The 18,866-nt window shown below is 51.1% G+C and overlaps 1 protein-coding gene across 3 annotated transcripts in view; it reads left to right on the top strand.

Annotated features, from left to right (window-relative positions):
• Positions 1 to 18,866, top strand: part of MYO18B (myosin XVIIIB) — a 212,530-nt gene that overhangs the window by 38,791 nt on the left and 154,873 nt on the right. Inside the window, exons 1-7 of one of the 3 annotated variants that reach the window (XM_029224312.1) lie at positions 214 to 360; positions 785 to 958; positions 4,060 to 4,150; positions 5,912 to 6,104; positions 9,584 to 9,664; positions 11,721 to 11,862; positions 18,152 to 18,311. In XM_029224312.1, the coding sequence (XP_029080145.1) occupies position 360; positions 785 to 958; positions 4,060 to 4,150; positions 5,912 to 6,104; positions 9,584 to 9,664; positions 11,721 to 11,862; positions 18,152 to 18,311 (842 nt within the window). In that variant the 5' untranslated portion in view covers positions 214 to 359. Of the gene's footprint in view, positions 1 to 213; positions 361 to 784; positions 959 to 4,059; positions 4,151 to 5,911; positions 6,105 to 9,583; positions 9,665 to 10,209; positions 10,347 to 11,720; positions 11,863 to 18,151; positions 18,312 to 18,866 lie in introns of those variants that run through there. The other 2 variants (XM_029224307.1, XM_029224320.1) reach the window with 2 other exon arrangements.

The raw sequence follows: 18,866 nt of genomic DNA, 5'->3' as shown, positions 1-18,866 counted from the left end.
TGCCTCAGGGCCTTTGCACCACCTCCTCCTTCTGCCTCTAAAGCGCTTCCCTGTTTCTTTGTGTGGCCAGCTCCTTCTCATCTTTCATACCCCCAGTCCACCTATCACATCCTCATATAGAGCCGCCTCTGACCACCATGCATCCATAGCCACTCTTCAGTTTCTCTTGACCCCATCACCCTGTTTTATTTTCTCCTTAGAGGGAAAAAATAACTTTATAATTTCATCACCTGAAATATTTATTTGCTTACTTGTTTATTGTCTCCCTCTCTCAAAGACTGTAAGCTCCGTGAGGGCAGACACTTTGTCTGTCTTGCTCATCACCGATTTCCCAGAGGCTGACACAGTGCCTGTCCCATAGTAAGAGCTCCAGAAATATGTATTGAATAAAGGGGAGGGTGGTTAGATTTTTGGATATGTGGCTGGGTGGGTAGCTGAGTGGCTAGGTCAGTGGGTGGCAGGGGTGGTCGATGGATAGGTAAGTGGATATGTGGGTGGGTAAGTCTTACTGACCATTCCCCAGTCCCACGTTTAGAGTGTTCCCCATGGTATTTTTAATTGCTTTGGGAAAGTGAGCAATGCAGATGACAGGGAAATGGGACAAACATGTCTCTTGGGAAAGCGTCTCCTGCCCGGGGCCATCAGCTGGGGGCCCAGACCTGGGCAGTCGTTCAGGCTCTTGCTGAGGGTGGGAGGTGGCGAGATTCTCCGAGGTGTTCTTGGACGCCCGCCCACCACCCACCCAGGACCTCACCACCCTCCTCCTGCTCTGTCCCCTGCACAGTGGGCCGGAAGCAGTTCATGCACTTCGAGTCGGCCAGCCACGCGGCAGAGGCCCTGGGCTGCGAGTACGAGGAGCTGAACACAGCCACCTTCAAGCACCACCTGCGGCAGATCATCGAGCGCATGACGTTTGGGCCGAGCCGCGGGGGCCAGGAGGATGAGGGGGCCAGCTCAGGTACCGCGCTGCTGCTGCCTCTCTGGGTGGGCTGCGTCCCTGCGGGGCCGGCCCCTGGGGACACACCAGCACCCTTTCACTATCCATCGAGGATTTCCTGAGGGTCTACGGTGTGCAGACCTTCTAGGTGCAAGGGAAGCCACTCCCCTGGAAATGGACTTGGCTCCTTCTGACGCCGTGCTTATGGTCAGCTAGTTAGCTCTGCCCAGGGGTCAAAGGCTGCTGAAACCCAGGAGGGGCCCTATGCTGCAAAGAGGGGATGCTGTGGATGGTGCCAAGGGACCAATGCGCTTCCAGTGGATGCTGTATTTGCTGAGCCCCTACGCTGTAGGCAGAAGACTCACCTCTCAGTTTGAGGAACAGAAATAAGGCCAGGATGGTTGGCCCAGCTGGGAGGACAGTAGATAAGGTTGGAGAGCTCAGTGGGGTCAGTTGACACAATAGTCTGTAAACTAGGGGTTTTCTGCTCAGACCAAGGGAAGCCATGGAGGCACACAGGCAGGGGAATGGCATGATTTGTTGTATTCTTCATGAAGCTCAGCCTGGAGGAAGATCAGGGAATGAATGGGAATGGGTACAAGTCACCTTGGTGAGGTGATGGAGGTGGGAGCAGATGGGATGTGGTGGACCAGTTCAAGGTCTAGTTTACAGTTAGAGCTGATGGCATGGGCCCTAGGTGGAAGCAGGGGGCCAGGGCACCTTCTAGGACCTTCGCCTGAGCAGCAGGAGGAATGGGGGTGCTTGAAAAGACCCGGGGGGAAAACAGGAGCTTTGAACTGCACCTGCTAGAGTGAGGTGTGCTGAGTCCCAGGTCTGCAGCCTCTGCAGCCAGATGCTGTGGCTGCGGAAGGTGAGGGTAGAGGGACCCCTTGGAGCCCCAGGGTTCTCTGCAAACTCTCTCAAGAGAAGCTCTCCCAGAGACCACAGTCTGGGCTTAGTGGGTAGCACTGTTTGGAACTGTGGTTTTGGGGTCCTTCTCTTAGAGGCCCCTCGGATCCCCGTGGCTGCTCTACCTGCCAGGGACTTCAGCTTGATGGCTGATGTCACCGAGACTCCACTGCCTTCCAGGTCTGTGCTCTGGTGTAAGCTGGGGTCTGCTTAATGGTTACACCTCCTCTCGGACACAGGTACACACATACGGGCACACAAACGTACCATGCACAGGCATGCGCACACATGCATGTGCGCGCACCATCACATGCACATATGCGCACACACACACACATACAAGCACAGATGCGTGCACACGCTGCTTGGTGAAGCTGAGTCACCCTCTCAGGCTGAGGTCTCAAGGGTAGACGTTAAGCAGGCAGGGGACCGGCAAGCTTATGAGAGATGCTGGGAGGCTGTGGGTTGCCTAGCAACGACCCAGGTTGGGGGCAGAGTTAAAGCAGGGACGGGAACTGCTTTGGGGTTGCAGTGGGCTGCCTGGAATGTACAAGCAGAACTGTTTCTCTAGACACTAGTGTGTGCAGATTTGGAAATTGTGTTTCCAATTCTGTGGATGGAAGCAAAACCTAAGGGTCAATATTTGTGATCTGAGCCCTCCACTCCTTATCCCGCTTCGCTCAGTGACCCCTAATCAAGGCTGGCTGTTCTAATGGGACCAGTGTGTGTATTTATACAAAATTGGGGCTGCCATTATAATAATTTTCTAAGCTTTTTTTATTCCTCCTAACGCTATAGGCAGGCACTTTTCCATCTCATTCAGTATTCTTCTAGACCTGACTTTAAGTATTCCTTTGTATGGATGGACTACAAATTATATAACCCATTTCCTATTGTTGGATGTTCAGGTTGTCTCAAAAAAGTGATTTTATTTTGCCAATTTAAGCAACAATTGGGAGAACATACATACTTAGAAATCTTTGTTGCTCTGAATTATTTCATTAGAATAAAATCCTAGGAGTGAAGTTAAGCCCAAGTATATGAACATGTTATGGCTTCTACTATAAAATTGCCAAATTTCCCTCTAGAAAGAGGGAACAACAGATATTTACTGAGTAACTACTACGTGTCAGGAATTGGGGATTTGGAGCCAGCAAACCCAGAGGTAGCCCTCACCCTCAGGGCGCTCCCTGCCTGGGTGGCGGGGCGGGGGAGATGCAGGTTAACGAAATAACCACAAAGTGCAGGTGTGCTGTGGGCAGTGCTGTAAAATCAGGGTAGATCTGTCCTCCTGTGTCCGGTTTACTTCACTTAGCATGACGTCCTCCAAGTTCATCCGTGTTGTAGCAAATGGCAGCATTTCCTTCTTTTTTTTCTTTTTTTTTTTTTTTTTACTGTTGAATAATATACTACTCACGTCAGAAATCTCAAAAAGTCAAACTCATAGAGGCAGAGAGTAGAATGGTGGTTACCAGGGCGGTGGAGGGAGGGGGAAATGGGACATTTTGATCAAAGGGCACATAGTTTTATTTATGCAAGATGAATAAATCCTAGAGGGTAGATGAATAAAATGATCAGTAGATGAATATCTCTACTGTACAGTGTAATTAACAATACCATATTCTATACTTAAAAATTTGTTAATCTTATGTTAAAAGTTCCTATCTCACACGCGCGTGCACACACACACACAGACACACACAAAGAGGGAGGGAAGAAACTTTTAGAGGTGATGGTTATGTTTGTGGTGTGTTTATGGTGATGGTGTCATGGGTGTATACTTCAAACTCATCGGGATGTATACATTAAAAATGTACAGGTCTTTTGGTATGTCAATCATGACTTCAGTGTGAAAAATAAATAAAATTTTCAAAAAAGCAAGGTAGACCTGGGAATTGGCTTAATGGGGTGGCGGTGGTGGTCAAGGCAGGCTTCCCTGAGGAGGTGACGTTGGGTTGAGCCCTGAGGGTTGAGCAGGAGATCACAGTGGAGGTTAGGGAGGTAGGGCCAGGTCACACAGGACCCTGGAAGACTTGGTAGGACACTTGAACTTGGTCCTAAGAGCGTAAGTAATTTCAGCAGTAGGGGGATGTGTGTGTGCGCGGTGGGGGAAGATGCACTAAGGCCAGTAATGATGGCCCTGGAGCGATGACCTCGGCCCCAGGCAAGGTCCTGACCACGGGATGTCAACCCGCCCCTCTTCCCCACTGTAGGGCTCAAGATGACAGGAGTGGAGTGTGTGGAGGGCATGGCCTCAGGACTGTACCAAGAGGTCTTTGCCGCCGTGGTCTCGCTCATCAACAGGTAATGGCAACCTTCTCCTGGTTACAGAGGCGGCCTGTTTGCAGTGTATGAACGAGCCCAAACCCGGGGAGTCTGGGGAGTTTAGCAGAGTGGGGTTTTGTTGAGCTGGAGAGGGGCTTGTTGAGCCGTGTCTTATGGTGCTGGGTTTAAATTCCACCTTGGCCACCTGTGGGCTGTGTGACTTCGGCGAATCAGTTCACCTCTCTGACCTCTCCTTCTGCATCTGTAAAAATGGCTCTTTTCCTTCAGGGTCACTGTAAGGATTAAAAGAAATAAATAAAAAATTAAACAATAAAGTAAAAAAGAAATAGTGTCTGTAAACAGCTCTTCCTAATCGTGATCATAAAATACTGCAGGTATCTGCAGGTAGTACTGCCAGGAGCTTCTGTCTTCTACCGTGGTGAGTGCTGCTGTGAGCCCCGGGAAATCTTTAAGCAGTTCCAGTGTGGCCAAGCCAGAGCTGGGGCAAGGGCTTCCCTCCCTCCTCTGTGAAAGCAGGAGGTGTAACTAGGCTTCTGACATCCTGTTAAGGATGAGGCTGGTGTGTAGCAACAGTGCAGGTGGGGTTCTCCACAGACACAGAATTGGCCCCCTCGTGCTGCTGGAGTAATTACCCTCTGAGACCACAGACACATTATCTAGAAACCAGGGGGATCATGTGTGCTTAGGGGAAGAAGTATTTATTGGTTAACTGCCAGTGGAGGGCGGCTGCTTCAGCCTGCAGAGGGTGGCTGCTTCCTGGTTGGTTCTGGGAGCCTGCCTCCATAAAATGGGTGTATTGGTGATAACGATACCAACTACCCTTACGTTTATGGGCACCTAGAAGGCGTCTGGCTTTCTGAACATTAACTGATTTAATCTTCATGCATGTCTATGTGGTGGCTGATCTTATTGGCCCCATTTTACAAATGGAAAACCTCAGCAAATAACAGCAAAGAGCTCAGGTTTAAACTAAGGGCCCTCCAAAGTGTATAGCTGGTCACGCTAATGATAATAACAGAAAACACACTGACCGCTTTACCACGTTCAGAGCCGTGGATGTCTTATCACATCCAACCCTCCCAACAGCCTTCTAAGTTCATCTCCATCATTAGCCGTTTCACAGCTGAGTTTCAGAGAGGTCAGGCAACTCTCCCAAGACACACAGCCCCTCCGTGGCTGAGCGAGGGTTGGAGCCCACGTGTGACTTTCTCCAGAGTCTCTTAACTCCTGCTTTTTGATGTGAATAATCCCTTCTCTGTCCCCCTGATAGATTTGTCAAGAGGCTCCAAGGAGGTGATGGCTTGAGAGATCTTTGTAAACTGAGGCAGGCACTGAACAAAATTGTTTTTCTATAGCAGCGTGTCACTAAGCAAGAAAAGGAGACTTTAGTCCTAACTTTATAGCCAACTTGTGGTGCGACCTTAAGCAAGTCATTTCTCCACTCTGGGCCTGGTAGAGAGAGCACGTTTCCTGAAGGCCTGCGGTGTCCATGGGAGGCACTTTCCATACTTCAACTCCTTCTCTTCTTACTGCAGCCCCTGGGGTCATCCTACTCATCCCTACCACCATTTAACAGTGGGGGAAACCCATGCTCAGAGAGGTTAAGTAACTCTCCCAAGGTCACACAGCCTGCAAGTGGTGAGATCTGCTGGATCTGCAGACCCGCCCAGCATGCTGCTCTGGTTTCTCCATCTCTGTGATGCAGGGGTGTGGGAGGCTTGGACCAACGGGGTTTTAAGAGTCCTTGTCCTCTCGGGGCCCCTTTCCTTTCCCCCCCAGATCCTTCTCTTCCCACCACCTCTCCATGGCCTCCATCATGGTGGTGGACTCTCCAGGCTTTCAGAACCCCCGGCACCATGGCAAAGGCCGGGCCGCCACCTTTGAGGAGCTGTGCCACAATTACGCTCACGAGCGCTTGCAGCTGCTTTTCTACCAGCGGACCTTTGTCTCAACGCTGGAGCGATTCCGGGAGGTATGGCTGGGCTGGGGCGGGGCCTTCGCAGTGGCTCAGTGAGGGTGTGAGGCTGGGCGGGACAGGGGAGGGGGTGGTCATCTGGTCCTCCGGTAGGCTTTAGTTTCATCCTGTCTGGTCCGTCGATGATTAAAACCCAAACTCCAGGCCTGGCTCCTGGGCCTCTGCTGCTCCTCTGTCTCCCTCTACAGCCCAGTCTCCAGCCACAGCCCCCGCACCTTACAGTCCAGAACTTGGGGTTCCCCAGGCCTCACTCCCACTGCTGTCCCTTGTTTGCACTGACCTCTTCCTCCTCGCCCACATACCCAAGCTGAATCCTCCTCCAACAGTTAGTTTGCATCTTCCCCGTGGAAGGCCCTTCGTGCCCGGTTGTGGGTAAAGATAGTGGGTTTGCACACCTTTTGGATCATAATGTGGGAGCATCTAGGAAAGGTGAAGATGCAGTTCCCTTTCTAGGAGGCCCCCTGGAGAAACTCTGTATATGTGAACCAGGAAACCTGTACAGGCACGTCCCTGCCTGCCCTCCTTTACTTATATTTAAAAAAATTTTTTTGAACTATAACATTTACACAAATAAGTGCCTGAATCAGAAGTGTACAGCTTAGTGAATTTGTCCAACCATGCAAACTCATTGCAGCTACCACCCAGGATAAAAGGAGAGAACATCGCCAGCACCCCCGATGCCCCCTAGCATCTGCTCCCTCCTTCCTCCCTGAAGGGGACCCCTTTGGCTCCAGCAAGTGCTAATGGCAAAATCTGAGAAATGATCATATTGTTTATTAGTAGGATAATGGGTGTTATCATTTCTTTGGTCATTTCTTTGGTTGGAGCCCAGACAGCAATGAACATGAAAACGTCAATATGAATAAATCTTAAACACATGGCATTGCTGAGACCTGGGGTCTCACCCGAACTCTGTCACTTATTGGCTGTGTGGCCTTAGGAAAGTCACTCACCCTCTCTGAACCTCAGTTTTATCACATGTAAAATAGAAATAGCAATACTCCTGTATCAGTTACCATTTCCCGCAGTAATTCTGCATAATAAACTATCCCAACACATAGTAGCTTAAATAATAACCTTTTGTTATTGCTCGCAGGTCTCTGGGTTGCCTAGGTAGCTATTCTGGTCTTGGCTGGGAGAGCGTGTGCCTGTGGTCGGAGGCAGGCTGGGTAGGTGGCTCTTGGCTGGCTCTCCCCTGTGTCTGGAGGTCAGCTGGCCATGAGCTGATCCAGGCAGCCCTTTGGCTAGGATGACTCACCTGTGCTCCAGGAGTGCCCTGTCCTCCAGCAGGTTAGCTCAGGCTGTTCTCATGGCACTGGGCAGGGGTCCAAGAGAGTGAGCAGGAGTGCTCAGGGCCCCTTGGGACCGAGACTTGAAACTGGCAGCGTCACCTCTGCTGTTATCAGTTGGTCACAGCAAGTCCAAGGCTGAGCCCTGACCCACGGGGCGGGGAGATGGCGTCCGCTTCTTGATGGGAGACACTTCCATATCCGTACCGAGAGTGTGCATACGGGGAAGGGGAGAGGTGGCGGTTATTTTCACAGTCATTTTTACCGTACTGCCTAAAGGGGCTGTTTGGAGCATTTGATGAAGTGGGATAGGGAAATGCGTAATGTGTATTAGGCATTCCACATATAGTAGCAGCCATCATATTTTTTTGTCCCATAATATTTCACTTATTTCTGATGATCAGAGTAAAACATGTTTTTTATTTAAAAACTGGAAAGTGCGTATAAGTGTCAAGAAGCAGAAAACACAATCTCTTTTAGCCCCACCACCCAGAGGCAACCACTGTTACCACTGTCTGTATCTTACGCCAGCCATTTTTCCATATATCGTCTTCTCTACAGATTTCCCATCCATCTGTACACATGAGTTTATAGTCTTTTTCCTCATAGCATTATGTTATTCACATTTCCTCGCTCCATTCACAGCTCTTAGTAAGGATGCATGTTTGTGGTTATGTCTGATTCTGTCTGAACTCTCTTTTGGCCATCTGAGTTATTTCCATGTTTATGCTGTTATAAACAGCACTGTGATGAACATCTTTGAGCATAGCATTATCTGGATATTTCCGGTTACTTTTATATGCCAACTATTATTATCCATAGTTTTTTTGCTCCATCCAGCGCCCAGCACTCAGCCCAGCGCTTATTAGGTACTCCGTAAATATTAGAAAAGTTTGCCCTGAATTATCAGTTCCTGATAAAGCTCTCACCGTGATTGCTGACCACCCTGAGGATGAACAGTATTAGGATGTTATTGGGCTGCTGGTCTGTATCCTTTCTTCTCACACAAGGGCTAAGGGGTGATGATCAAAAACAAAAAGAACCCGATTAAAAGTGGGCAAAGGAGTTGAATAGATATTTCTCCGACGAAGATATACAGATGGTCCATAAGCACACGAAAAGATGTTCCGCATCACTGGTTCAGAGAAATGCAAATCAAAACCACATTGAGATACCATTTCACACCCACTAGACTAAAAAGAGTAAGAAGTGTTGGGGAGGATGTAGAGAAGCTGGAACTCTTGTGCACAATAAAAATGGTGCAGCTGCTGTGGAATACAGTATGGTGTTTTCTCAAAAAATTAAAAATAGTACTATCATTTGATCCAGCAATTCCACTTCTGGGTATCTACCCAAAAGAATTTCAAGCAAGGTCTCGAAGAGATATTTGTATGCCTATGTTCACAGCAGTATCGTTTGTAATAGCCAAAAGGTAGAAGCAACCCGAGTGTCCATCAGTGGATGAATGGGTAAAGAAATGTGATCTCTTCACACAAGGGGCTATTATTCAACCATAAAAAGGAAGGAAATTCTGACACATGCTACGACTGGATGAACCTTGAGGACATTGTGCTAAGTGTGCAATAATCCAGTCACAAAAGGACAAATCCTGTACGATTCTCTTCATACGAGGTATTTATAGGAGTCAGATTCATAGACACAGAAATAGGGAGAGGGAAATGGGGAGTTGGTGTTTAATGGGTGCAGAGTTTCAGTTTTGCAAGGTAAGAAACGTTTTGGAGACGGATGGTGGTGACAGTTACACAACAGTGTGAATGTACTTTACACCAACGAACTGTGCACTTAAAAATGATTTAAATGTTCAATTTTATGCCATGTCTACTCTTACCACGATTAAAAAAAATGGCCTTGGGGCTTCCCTGGTGGCACAGTGGTTGAGAGTCCGCCTGCCGATGCAGGGGACACGGGTTTGTGCCCCGGTCCGGGAAGATCCCACATGCTATGGAGCGGCTGGGCCCGTGAGCCATGGCCGCTGAGCCTGCGCGTCCGGAGCCTGTGCTCTGCAGCGGGAGAGGCCACAACAGTGAGAGGCCCGCGTACCACACACACACACACAAAATGGCCAAGGTGTGACGATGGAAGTCCTCACTTTTCTTTGCTCCTTCAGAAGTTTCTTCCCCTTCAGCTCATGGAAGGAGCTAATGCTGAACTTCTGTGACTTTCTAGGAAGATGTTCCTGTGCAGTTTGACCTCCCGGAGCCATCCCTGGGGACCACGGTGGCTGCTGTGGATCAGAGTCCTTTGCAGGTAACACGGCCTCTCAGATGCCGCACGGCCTTTTTTGAAATCCTGGCAGATTTGAGCCTTTGAGCTACTAGATCTCAAAACTGCCTGCACCTAGCATGACCCAGGGATTGTTAAAAACACTGACGCCTGGGACCCACTCCCTGATTCTGCGTTGATTGGTCTGGGGGGTGTGGCCTGGGCAAAGAATATTTAAATCCCATCAGGCTGAGAATCTGAGTCTGCGTCTTAGAACGCACCCACACCTGGACTGTGGTCTGAGCTGAGGGGAGTCCAGGGCCGGTGCCCAGCAGTCTCCAGCCCTGTCACCTGGAAAGATCGGGTGTTCAGAGGAAGGTGCTGTGCCCAGCAGAGACTGGGACCGTAGGGGCCCCTGGGGGATGGAGAGCGGGGGTGATGGTGGATCCAGGCCCTTGAGCTTCTTGGAGGCATGCAGGCTTTAGTTTGGGGGATACCTGAGTCGTTATCTCCCTTTCCCCAGCCCCAGATCTCACCGTGCTGACCCCAAATCTGCACCTGTGCTCAACCGTCTCCCAGAGCTGCCCCCGGCCATTGCGCATCTTCGTGTGAGAGTGCTTGGGCCGTGGAACTTGTTGGGCTCCGGTCCGATCTTGGTGACCGTGGGCACGTCACTTAACCTCTCCAAGCCTCGGCTTCCTCATCACCCAAGAGGGAACGATAGATGGTATCCCCTAGGTTGTCGTGAACGCCCGTGGTATCTGGCACGTAAAGCCCCTGCAGGGTGTGTGGCACACAGTAGGTGTCCCGCAGGTTGCGTTTCTCCTGCACTTGGACACCTTGTCCTGGTCCCTTGGCTTCTCTGGGCTCACAGCAGGCTGTACCTGCCCCTGCAAAGCTCTCTCAGTCTGTGAGCCCAGCCTGCCTTTCACACCTGCTGCTACTTCTTGCTGGCACCTCTCGGCTGGTTCCCCGTCCCTGTCCTGCTTCCTCACCTGGGAGGGGCAGGCCTGAAGGGACCACCTGGGCAGTGCAAGGAGGGAAGGACCATGGCATCCCTGGGACCCCTGGGCAGTGGCTGGAACAGCTACCTTCTGGGGATGGGCTGACTGTAGGTTTCAACCCCAGCAAATAAGGCCAAGGTGAAGATTCAGGATACCTGGGATCCAGGTCCACTTCTGCCTCTGGGCCTCTCCATGTGACCCTGGACGTGTCCCTTCTCCTGTCTGGACCCCTCTCAGGGGGGTGTGGACTAATATTCCTGAATTAGGATGACCAGCTGTGCTGATTTGCCAGGGACTTTGCTGGCCTCAGCACTGAAATCCTTACGTCCTGGGAAGCCCCTGGCCCCAAGCACACTGGGACCGTTGGCCATCATATGCATCACATTCCCACTTTAACCACTTGGCACCATTTTCAGATGTGTCAGCCCGCTGTGGGCCCTCAGATAAGTCCCGCAGACTCTCCAGGCCTCTTTCAGTTTCCCGTATGCAAAGCTTCAGGATCGCCTGGATGGTCTCTGACGCTGGGAGCTAGATTTAGAATTCCGCGTCTGTGCCCCTGAACCAACTTCACCTTCTCTAAGACATGCTTTGGGAACTTTCTTTTTTCCCCCTCAAGATTTTAGTTTAAAAAAATACAAAGACTTCTAAGAGGAAGTGATGCAGATGGGATTAATCCTTTCATGTTTGGCTGTACACGAATAGACCAGCTGCCTGTGTGGAGCCAGAGATGTGTAGTTTATAGAGTGCTTGCCCTTATTAAACCCTCACGACAGCCCTCAGAGGAAAGTATTACCACTCTCCATCTTGCAAAAGAGGAAGAATGAGGCTCAGAGAGGTGCAGTTAAGTTGCCCAAGGTCACCCTGGAAATGAAGACAGGCAGGATCTGGACCCCTGGTAACCAAGAGACTGTTAGTTTTGTGGCTTCGACACTGAGAGTCTTGCAGTGAGTGGGAGTGTGGGGTGTAGGGAATGTGGATCTAGGCCTGTGATGCCTGGGAGGCAGGTCCCACCCGTCTCCCACAGGTGGGAAGGGAAACCTGGGCCTGGCCTCCGTCGGGGGATCAGGACTCCTCAGTGTATCCTGATCTCCTGCCAGGTCCGCTTGCCAGCCGGAGGAGGTGCTGAGGACGCCAGGGGCCTCTTCTGGCTCCTGGATGAGGAGGTCCGGGTGGAGGGCTCCGGGGACAGCGTGGTGCTCAAGCGCCTCTGTGCCGCCTTTGAGAAGAAAGGCGCCGAAGGTGAGGGAGCGAGTCAGGGGTGGGGTGCTGAGTCCAGCCTGGGGTTAGAATCTGTCTTTGTCAAGTCTGAGTGCAGAAACGTCTGTGCATGTGCCCGGGTGTGCTTTCATTCATTTGTGTTCATTCTTTCATGTATTCCTCAAGTGTCCTGAGCAACTACCGTGTGCTGGGTACCATTCTATATGGCAGCAAATGCACTGATGGGATCCATGTCCTTGCTGGGGGGAGTCGGGGACAGGGGGAGATGACAGGCTAACACATAAGCACGTGTGTGGCCACCGAGCCTGAGATGGCAGGCTGGGGTTTGGTGGTGGGCAGCAGGCAGACCTCATTTCTCTGGGAGCCGGGGGCCCTCAGGGGGAGAGGTATGCAGGTAAATCTGACAGAGGGCAGGGAGCGCAGTACAGGACAAGGCAGGAGATGTCATCTGGACTCAGACCTCAAGCCCTTGCAGGCCTCACAGAAAACGTTGGTCTTAACCCAAGAGCAATGAGAAGCCAGGAAGGATTCTAGGCAGTGGCAGGTATGGTCAGATTCATGTTCTAGGAAGTTCACCCAGACTGCAGTGTGGAGACACGATAGGAAGGAGGCCAGGGAGGTGAGAGTGGAGCTGCCTGCCCCGGGGAGGTGGGCAGACTATGGAGGTACCGAGCAGGCAGCGTCCCCAGCACTGGGTGATGGGCTGGATTGGCAGGAGGAAAAGTGTGAGGCGAGATGGACACTTCGAGCTGGAACAGCGAGATCAGAGACCACAGGGTTTGGCACGTGTCAGCCTCAAGTTCAAGTCCGGCTCTTCGTACTTTCACCAACGTGGCACTGAACAAATCTCATGTAGTCTTGAACAATGGGGTTGGAGCTCGCCCTGGCCTCCCTTTCACCAGAATTTCCAGTGCTGTGATTGGGTGAGAGGATGTACCTGAGGAGCTTCGTCATCAGCGGCCAGGTGTGATGTCATTGATGAGGCCAAGGCTGTTGACGCAACGAAGAATATCATCCCTGTGGATCCACGAGCTGGAGGAATGCTGTCCGCACTCCACGCGGGGCCCGTGCTCTGAGCTTTGTGCAGCGTCTGGTAGAATTCTCTCACGTATTTGGAGGTCGATATTCTTACCCCCCAGGATGAGGAAAGTGAGCTCCAGAGAGAGGCTTGTAGAGACGCTTGTCTGAGATCACGCAGAGGGTGAGTGTCAGAAGGCAGATTCAACACAAGCCTTGTCTGGATCTAAATCTCTGTGAGCCCCCCTCACCTGGGCAGCCCCAGGCATGTAAGAAGACAAATACACTCTGAAGTCTTTTAGGTCCTAAGTGACATGGTGGTCAGGATGTGGGGTCATTCATTCACTGGTTCATTCAACAGATATTTCAGGAGCACCTAAAATGTGGTGGCCACTGCCCTAGGCCAGGAAATACATCTGTGAACAAAACAAAAATCTCCACCCCAAGGGACTGACATTCTAGCAGAGGAGATGTATGATAAAGCAAAAAAAAAAAAAAAAATCTGTAAGATGTTGAGGACCACAGTTCTGGTTTAGATCACTAAAGGAATGAGGGTTGGCAGTGAAAATGGCCAGGGATTCAGCCCTAGGACGTTCCAAGGTCAAGGGGCCAGGGACAAAGCCTGTGTCCAGCAAAGGTGGCCGGGGAGGAGTGGCTGGGGCTGGAGGAGGGGAGTGGGAGGATGTGGCACTCTGGAAGCCGCAGGAGGAGGGACGGACCGACTGAGTTGAATGCTCCTGAAAGGTCGAGTGAGGCATGGCTGAGGAGTTGCACTGACTTAGCCTGCGTGGAGGTCACTGACCACCAAGACAAGTACGACTCCAATGGGAGCGTTGCGGGTGACCGTCTGACTGGAGTGGCTTATGAGAAATTGGGAGGAAGAGTTGGAGAAAGACGTATGACAGCTCTCAGTGCCACTGGGCTGGGGCCTCTGTCCGGGATACACCGCCAGCACTCCTGCGCTGGATTTGCTGACAGCAGCAGAAACAGCAGTACCACCTGCTGGCTCCAGCCGCTCTCCCTGGACCGTGCCCAGAGTGTTAATACCCCGATGGCTCCTGGAGAGCTTGGGTCTGCGGCGACTTGCCCAGGGCCGACTCCTCCCCCAGGCAAGAGGGGCAGTGCCTGGGGCCCGTGGTACTCTTAAAGGCCCGTGAAAGTCTTTTGATTTCTGTTAAAAGTAGAAGAAAAGGGGCTTCCCTGGTGGCGCAGTGGTTGAGAGTCCGCCTGCCGATGCAGGGGACACGGGTTCGTGCCCTTGTCTGGGAAGATCCCACATGCCGTGGAGCGGCTGGGCCCGTGAGCCATGGCCGCTGAGCCTGCGCGTCCGGAGCCCGTGCTCCGCAACGGGAGAGGCCACGGCAGTGAGAGGCCCGCGTACCGCAAAAAAAAAAAAAAAAGAAAAAATGAACGTTTAGGTTAAGTACATGTTATGGACTGAATTGTATTCCCCCCGCAAAAAAATTTACATATTGAATTCCTAACCCCTAGCATCCCGGAATGTGACTTTATATAGATACAGGGTCTTCAAAGAGGTAACAACGGTTAAATAAGGTCATTGAGGTGGGTCCTAATTTCATATGACTGGTCCTCAGGAGAAGAGATTAGGACACAGACATGCGCAGAGGAAAGATGCAGGGAGAAGGCAGCCATCTCCAAACCAAGGAGAGAGGCCTCAATGAAACCAACCCTGCTGACAACCCCTTGATCTTGGACTTCCAGCCTCCAGCCTCCAGAAGTGTGGGAAAACTAATTTCTGTTGTTTAAGCCACCCAGTCTGTGGTACTTTGTTATGGCAGCTGTAGTAAGCTAATATAATACACTTATATATTACTAATATTAATCTATTTGTTTTTATACCAACAGTCGTGAAATGTAATTTTGTGTGTATGTATATGTATGTATTTGTATACACACATATATACACACACACAATACATGTCTCTCTATATCTATATCTATCTATATGGAAATAGAGCGAGGAAGGGGCTCATGAAAGCAAAGTGCCCGGGGCCCGGGGCAGTCAGAGCGCAGCCCTGGACTGCCTCCGCTGGGGGTGCAGAGGGGGCCCTAGTGCTCCATGTGATGCTGCCAACGGTCATCTCCATTCCTGAAGGTCACCTCTGTTTTCTGAGGTACGTCCGCCTCTGCCAGCCAGTGAACGGGGACGGAGGGGCAGGTGCAACTGCCATTTGTGGAGCCCTTAGTCTGAGCTGGGCATTGTGGGCTCCACTATGCCCCACCTCCCGGGGGCATCTGGGGCCTTGGAGAAGCCATGTGGCTGACCGGGGCCCCATAGGCACAGAGCACGGAGCTGGCGCTGCACCCGGGAGGCCTCACTCAGAGAGCCAGCCAGACCCCTGACCCTCTCCAGGTTATGAAAGGAGCCTCTGTCTGCAGGAAATGTCTCCAGGGTTCTGGAATGGTTTTTATTTTTCCGGGGGACGGTAGACCCACAGGAAGCCGGGAGGCAGATCTGTTAAAAGCCCACCCAGGCTTTGGACCCCAGAGACCTGGGTTGGACCTCTGCTCCACTAGTTAGTTGCAACGCGTGTGAGTTCTGGGAAATCGCCTCCCTCTCCAGTCTGTAAGATGGTGATAACCCTGGGGGCCGGTGTGAGCACGGAGGAGCTTGTGTGCGCCTAGAAGCGTTTGTACATGCTCCCTCAGCTCCCTGCGCCAGGGCTCTCCTCAGAGGCCTCCCTGACCCCTGTCTGTAGCTGTTTCCTCTTCAGCCACATTGTCCCATCACAAGACGCCCTGCTTGTTTCCTTCAGGGCCCCTTTTGCGCTCTGGTATGTTTGGTGACCCGTTTGCTTGCTTCTCGTCAATCCCCCGACCACCCAGTACGCCCCGAGGGTGCGGGGTGCCCCTGTCTTGTTCTCTGCTGTCTCCCCAGTGCCTGGAGCATAGCAGGGCCCCCGTGGATACCTGCCATCTTCTCTTCCCCACCCCTCGCTTGCTCTGCTCCAGTCACACTGGTGATCCAGAATTGAATGAAATGGAGTTCTCGAATGGAATGTTTTCGTCCTGATGTTTCAGCTAAAGACACAGAGAGTAGGGTCAGAAGTGGAAAGTGTCGTGTAGGGTGTGGCTGGGGCAGGACCCTCGGCCCCTGTCCTTTCCCTGCGAGGCCTGACCATGCCGGTCCCGGACACCCCGAGCAGGATGCTGCAAGGCTCTCGGTTCCCAGGGGAGAGATCTTGTCTGGACCGACTGAGATAGACACATTAACTCAGACATTTCAGTATTAAATATATATATATATATTTTGCCTCTAGGGCTTTCTGATTAGCTCTTATCATCGTCCCAACGTTTAATGGGAACGTTCACTCAAGCAGAACACGTGGGGCTTTCTGGCTGACCCAGCTCGCTGTATGTTGTCTCTCACCTAAGGTGCATGCTGGGCGCCAGTGACGCTTACATCACAGACCAGAGTGAGGACTGAGTGATGGAGGGTGGCCAGGGCTTAGCACACATGAGCAGCCTTTCTTCACTCTGGGCCTCCTCCCCCTCCCCAGATGCCCTTGGGGTCATCATTCGAAGCAAACTCTGTGCTAGCTGCTGGACATCATGCTGAATGGACACGACCCCTGCCCTCACGTTGCTTCCGGTCCAGGGCAGGGAGGCAGCCTTGCAAACAGACACCTGCAGCGTTGCAGGGAGTCGGGGACGTATGTCCCAGGGCCGAGTGTCTGCTCTGTCCCTTGCTCTTCTCTCTCTCATTCTTTAATCTTTTGGCTGCACTGCGTGCCATGTGGGATCATAGTTCCCCAACCAGGGATTGAACCCGGGTCCCCTGCATTGGAAGCACGGAGTTTCAGCCACTGGACTGCCAGGGAAGTCCCTTGCTCTTCTCTCAATGGAAGGGCAGGGACTGCACGGCTCTGAAGGGCTCATGGGTCACTCTTGATGCAGTGATGCTTCACTTAACCAGAAGTGTGCCTTTCTGGTAACTTTAATGATCCAGAACGTAGAGGAGGTTCAGGAAGTGAGCACAAAGGATTTCCAAGCAGCCAAACAGACGGCAGAATCCATGCCCCTTACTTAGCAGAACCTGAAGACTCTCGGACTTTGTTTATTTTGTGCAGAGTTCTAAGAAATGCAGGTCCTTCGTTTCTTAGCTCAGTGAAGTGTAGAGGAAGCAAATTAAGATTTAAGGGAGGCAGTCGAGATCCTGGATACACGTTGGCCCACTGACAATCACGGGATGAGAAAATGTAGGAAGATCATTCAGAGTAGGTACAAGAACCAAGATGGTACTACACCTTCTGATAATAATGGGTCTGGAGCCATTACTCAGCCTGAGAGCATCACTGCAATGAGAGTGATATGAAAAATGATCAGGAATTCATTCATTCATCCATCCATCCATTCATTCATTCATTCCACAAGCACTTCCAGACTCCAGTCATGTGTCAACCATGATTCTGGGCTCTGGGGATGTGAAGGTCAACCTTTTGTGATTCCAGAACATCAGCAAAAGTTTCAATGCAGGAAATGGCAGTGACACCCACTACTGCTGCTTCCTGAGTGACTGCTCTGGAGTGACCTCACCAAAGTACTTCACACACCTTCTCTCCTTCAGACCTTATGCCACCCTGGGAGACATGTATTATTTAATCCACATTTTGGAGAGGAGGAGACTGAGGCTCAGAAACGTAGGTGGCTTGGCCCCTGTCCCACTGTAATAAATGGTCAAGTCAGGATTGGAACACAGGTCTTCTCAACTCCAAGCCCATTTGTTTCTCCCACTCTGTCCTTTGGAAGCAGGTGTCCTCCAGCATCTCCCAAGAATATGCTGTGCATTTATTTGGTAGCTGGTATTCAAGACAATTTCAGGTGGTACACACATTTTCAAAATATTTAATAATTGTGTATTTATTTCCACAAATATTAGAAAATAAATATGGCTGGCACACCAGATCTGCAGTATAATGCTTCTGTATAAATACATTTTACCGGTAAAAATGTGAGTCGATTGAAAGAAAACATTAAGTAAATAATAGCCCAGGTGATAACATGGGTATGGTAAAAATCATGGAGATTGTGTGTGCTGATGGTAGTTGGGAAAAACAGGTATCCTGGGTTTAAGAAAGCAAGGAGGAACAGAATCGAGGTTGGATGTAATGCACATAAATGCACAAAGCAGGGGAAATATGGGTGCCCAGAACTGGTAGCTTCAGCTAGGTTGGAACATACTAAAATGGGAAAAGCGTGTTCTCAGTGATGCCAGGTGATGACAGAGTGTCCCCACCAGGTCCCAAGACTCATGCCCTGTATCTGCTTTCAGGGACCTCTGCCCTCCGGACCTGTGAGCAGCCCCTGCAGTGCGAGATCGCCCACCAGCTGGGACACGACCCCGTGCGCTATGACCTCACGGGCTGGCTCCACAGGGCCAAGCCTAATCTTTCGGCCCTGGACGCCCCCCAGATCCTGCAGCAGTCGAAGAGGTGAGCCTGGCCAGGGCTGGGGACGGGCTGGGGCATTCGAGGTGCTGGGGCCGTGAAGTCACAGCAACGCAGTGATGGAGACCAGTACAGGAACCCCTCCCTAATGACGCAAAGACCCGGACTCAAATAGGAGCAGTTCAGTGTCTCCCAGGGCCAGCCTGAGTCCAGCTGAGGAGAAAAGCCGGCCTTCTGGGGAAGTGGAACAAAAGCTAGGAAGCTGTGACTTCTTATTTTGGCTTCTGGCCTTTCATCAAGTATCTGGTAGATGATGTGACTGAAAGGACTTCTATGGACATCTTCAAACTAGGGGGTCGTAAAGCCAAAGTGATAATGTTTTGTAGCATTAAAAAAAGCATTAAAAAAAGCATTAGAAAAGCATTAAAAAGAGCATTAAAAAAACTGCATTTCTTGACTGCTCAGAAGTGCTAGCAGAGGGCTGCTTTGACTTCAAAGAGCTATTGGGAAATGCTTGGTGTGTGTGTGTGTGTGTGTGTGTGTGTGTGTGTGTGTGTGTGTGTGTGTGTGTGTGTGTGAGAGAGAGAGAGAGAGAGAGAG

Source organism: Monodon monoceros, unplaced genomic scaffold (assembly GCF_005190385.1).
Source record: "Monodon monoceros isolate NGI ecotype Baffin Bay Population unplaced genomic scaffold, NGI_Narwhal_1 Super_Scaffold_1, whole genome shotgun sequence".
Lineage (NCBI taxonomy): Eukaryota > Metazoa > Chordata > Mammalia > Artiodactyla > Monodontidae > Monodon > Monodon monoceros.
The sequence above is the reverse complement of the archived record's forward strand: the minus strand, read 5'-3'. Positions and strand labels throughout refer to the sequence as shown.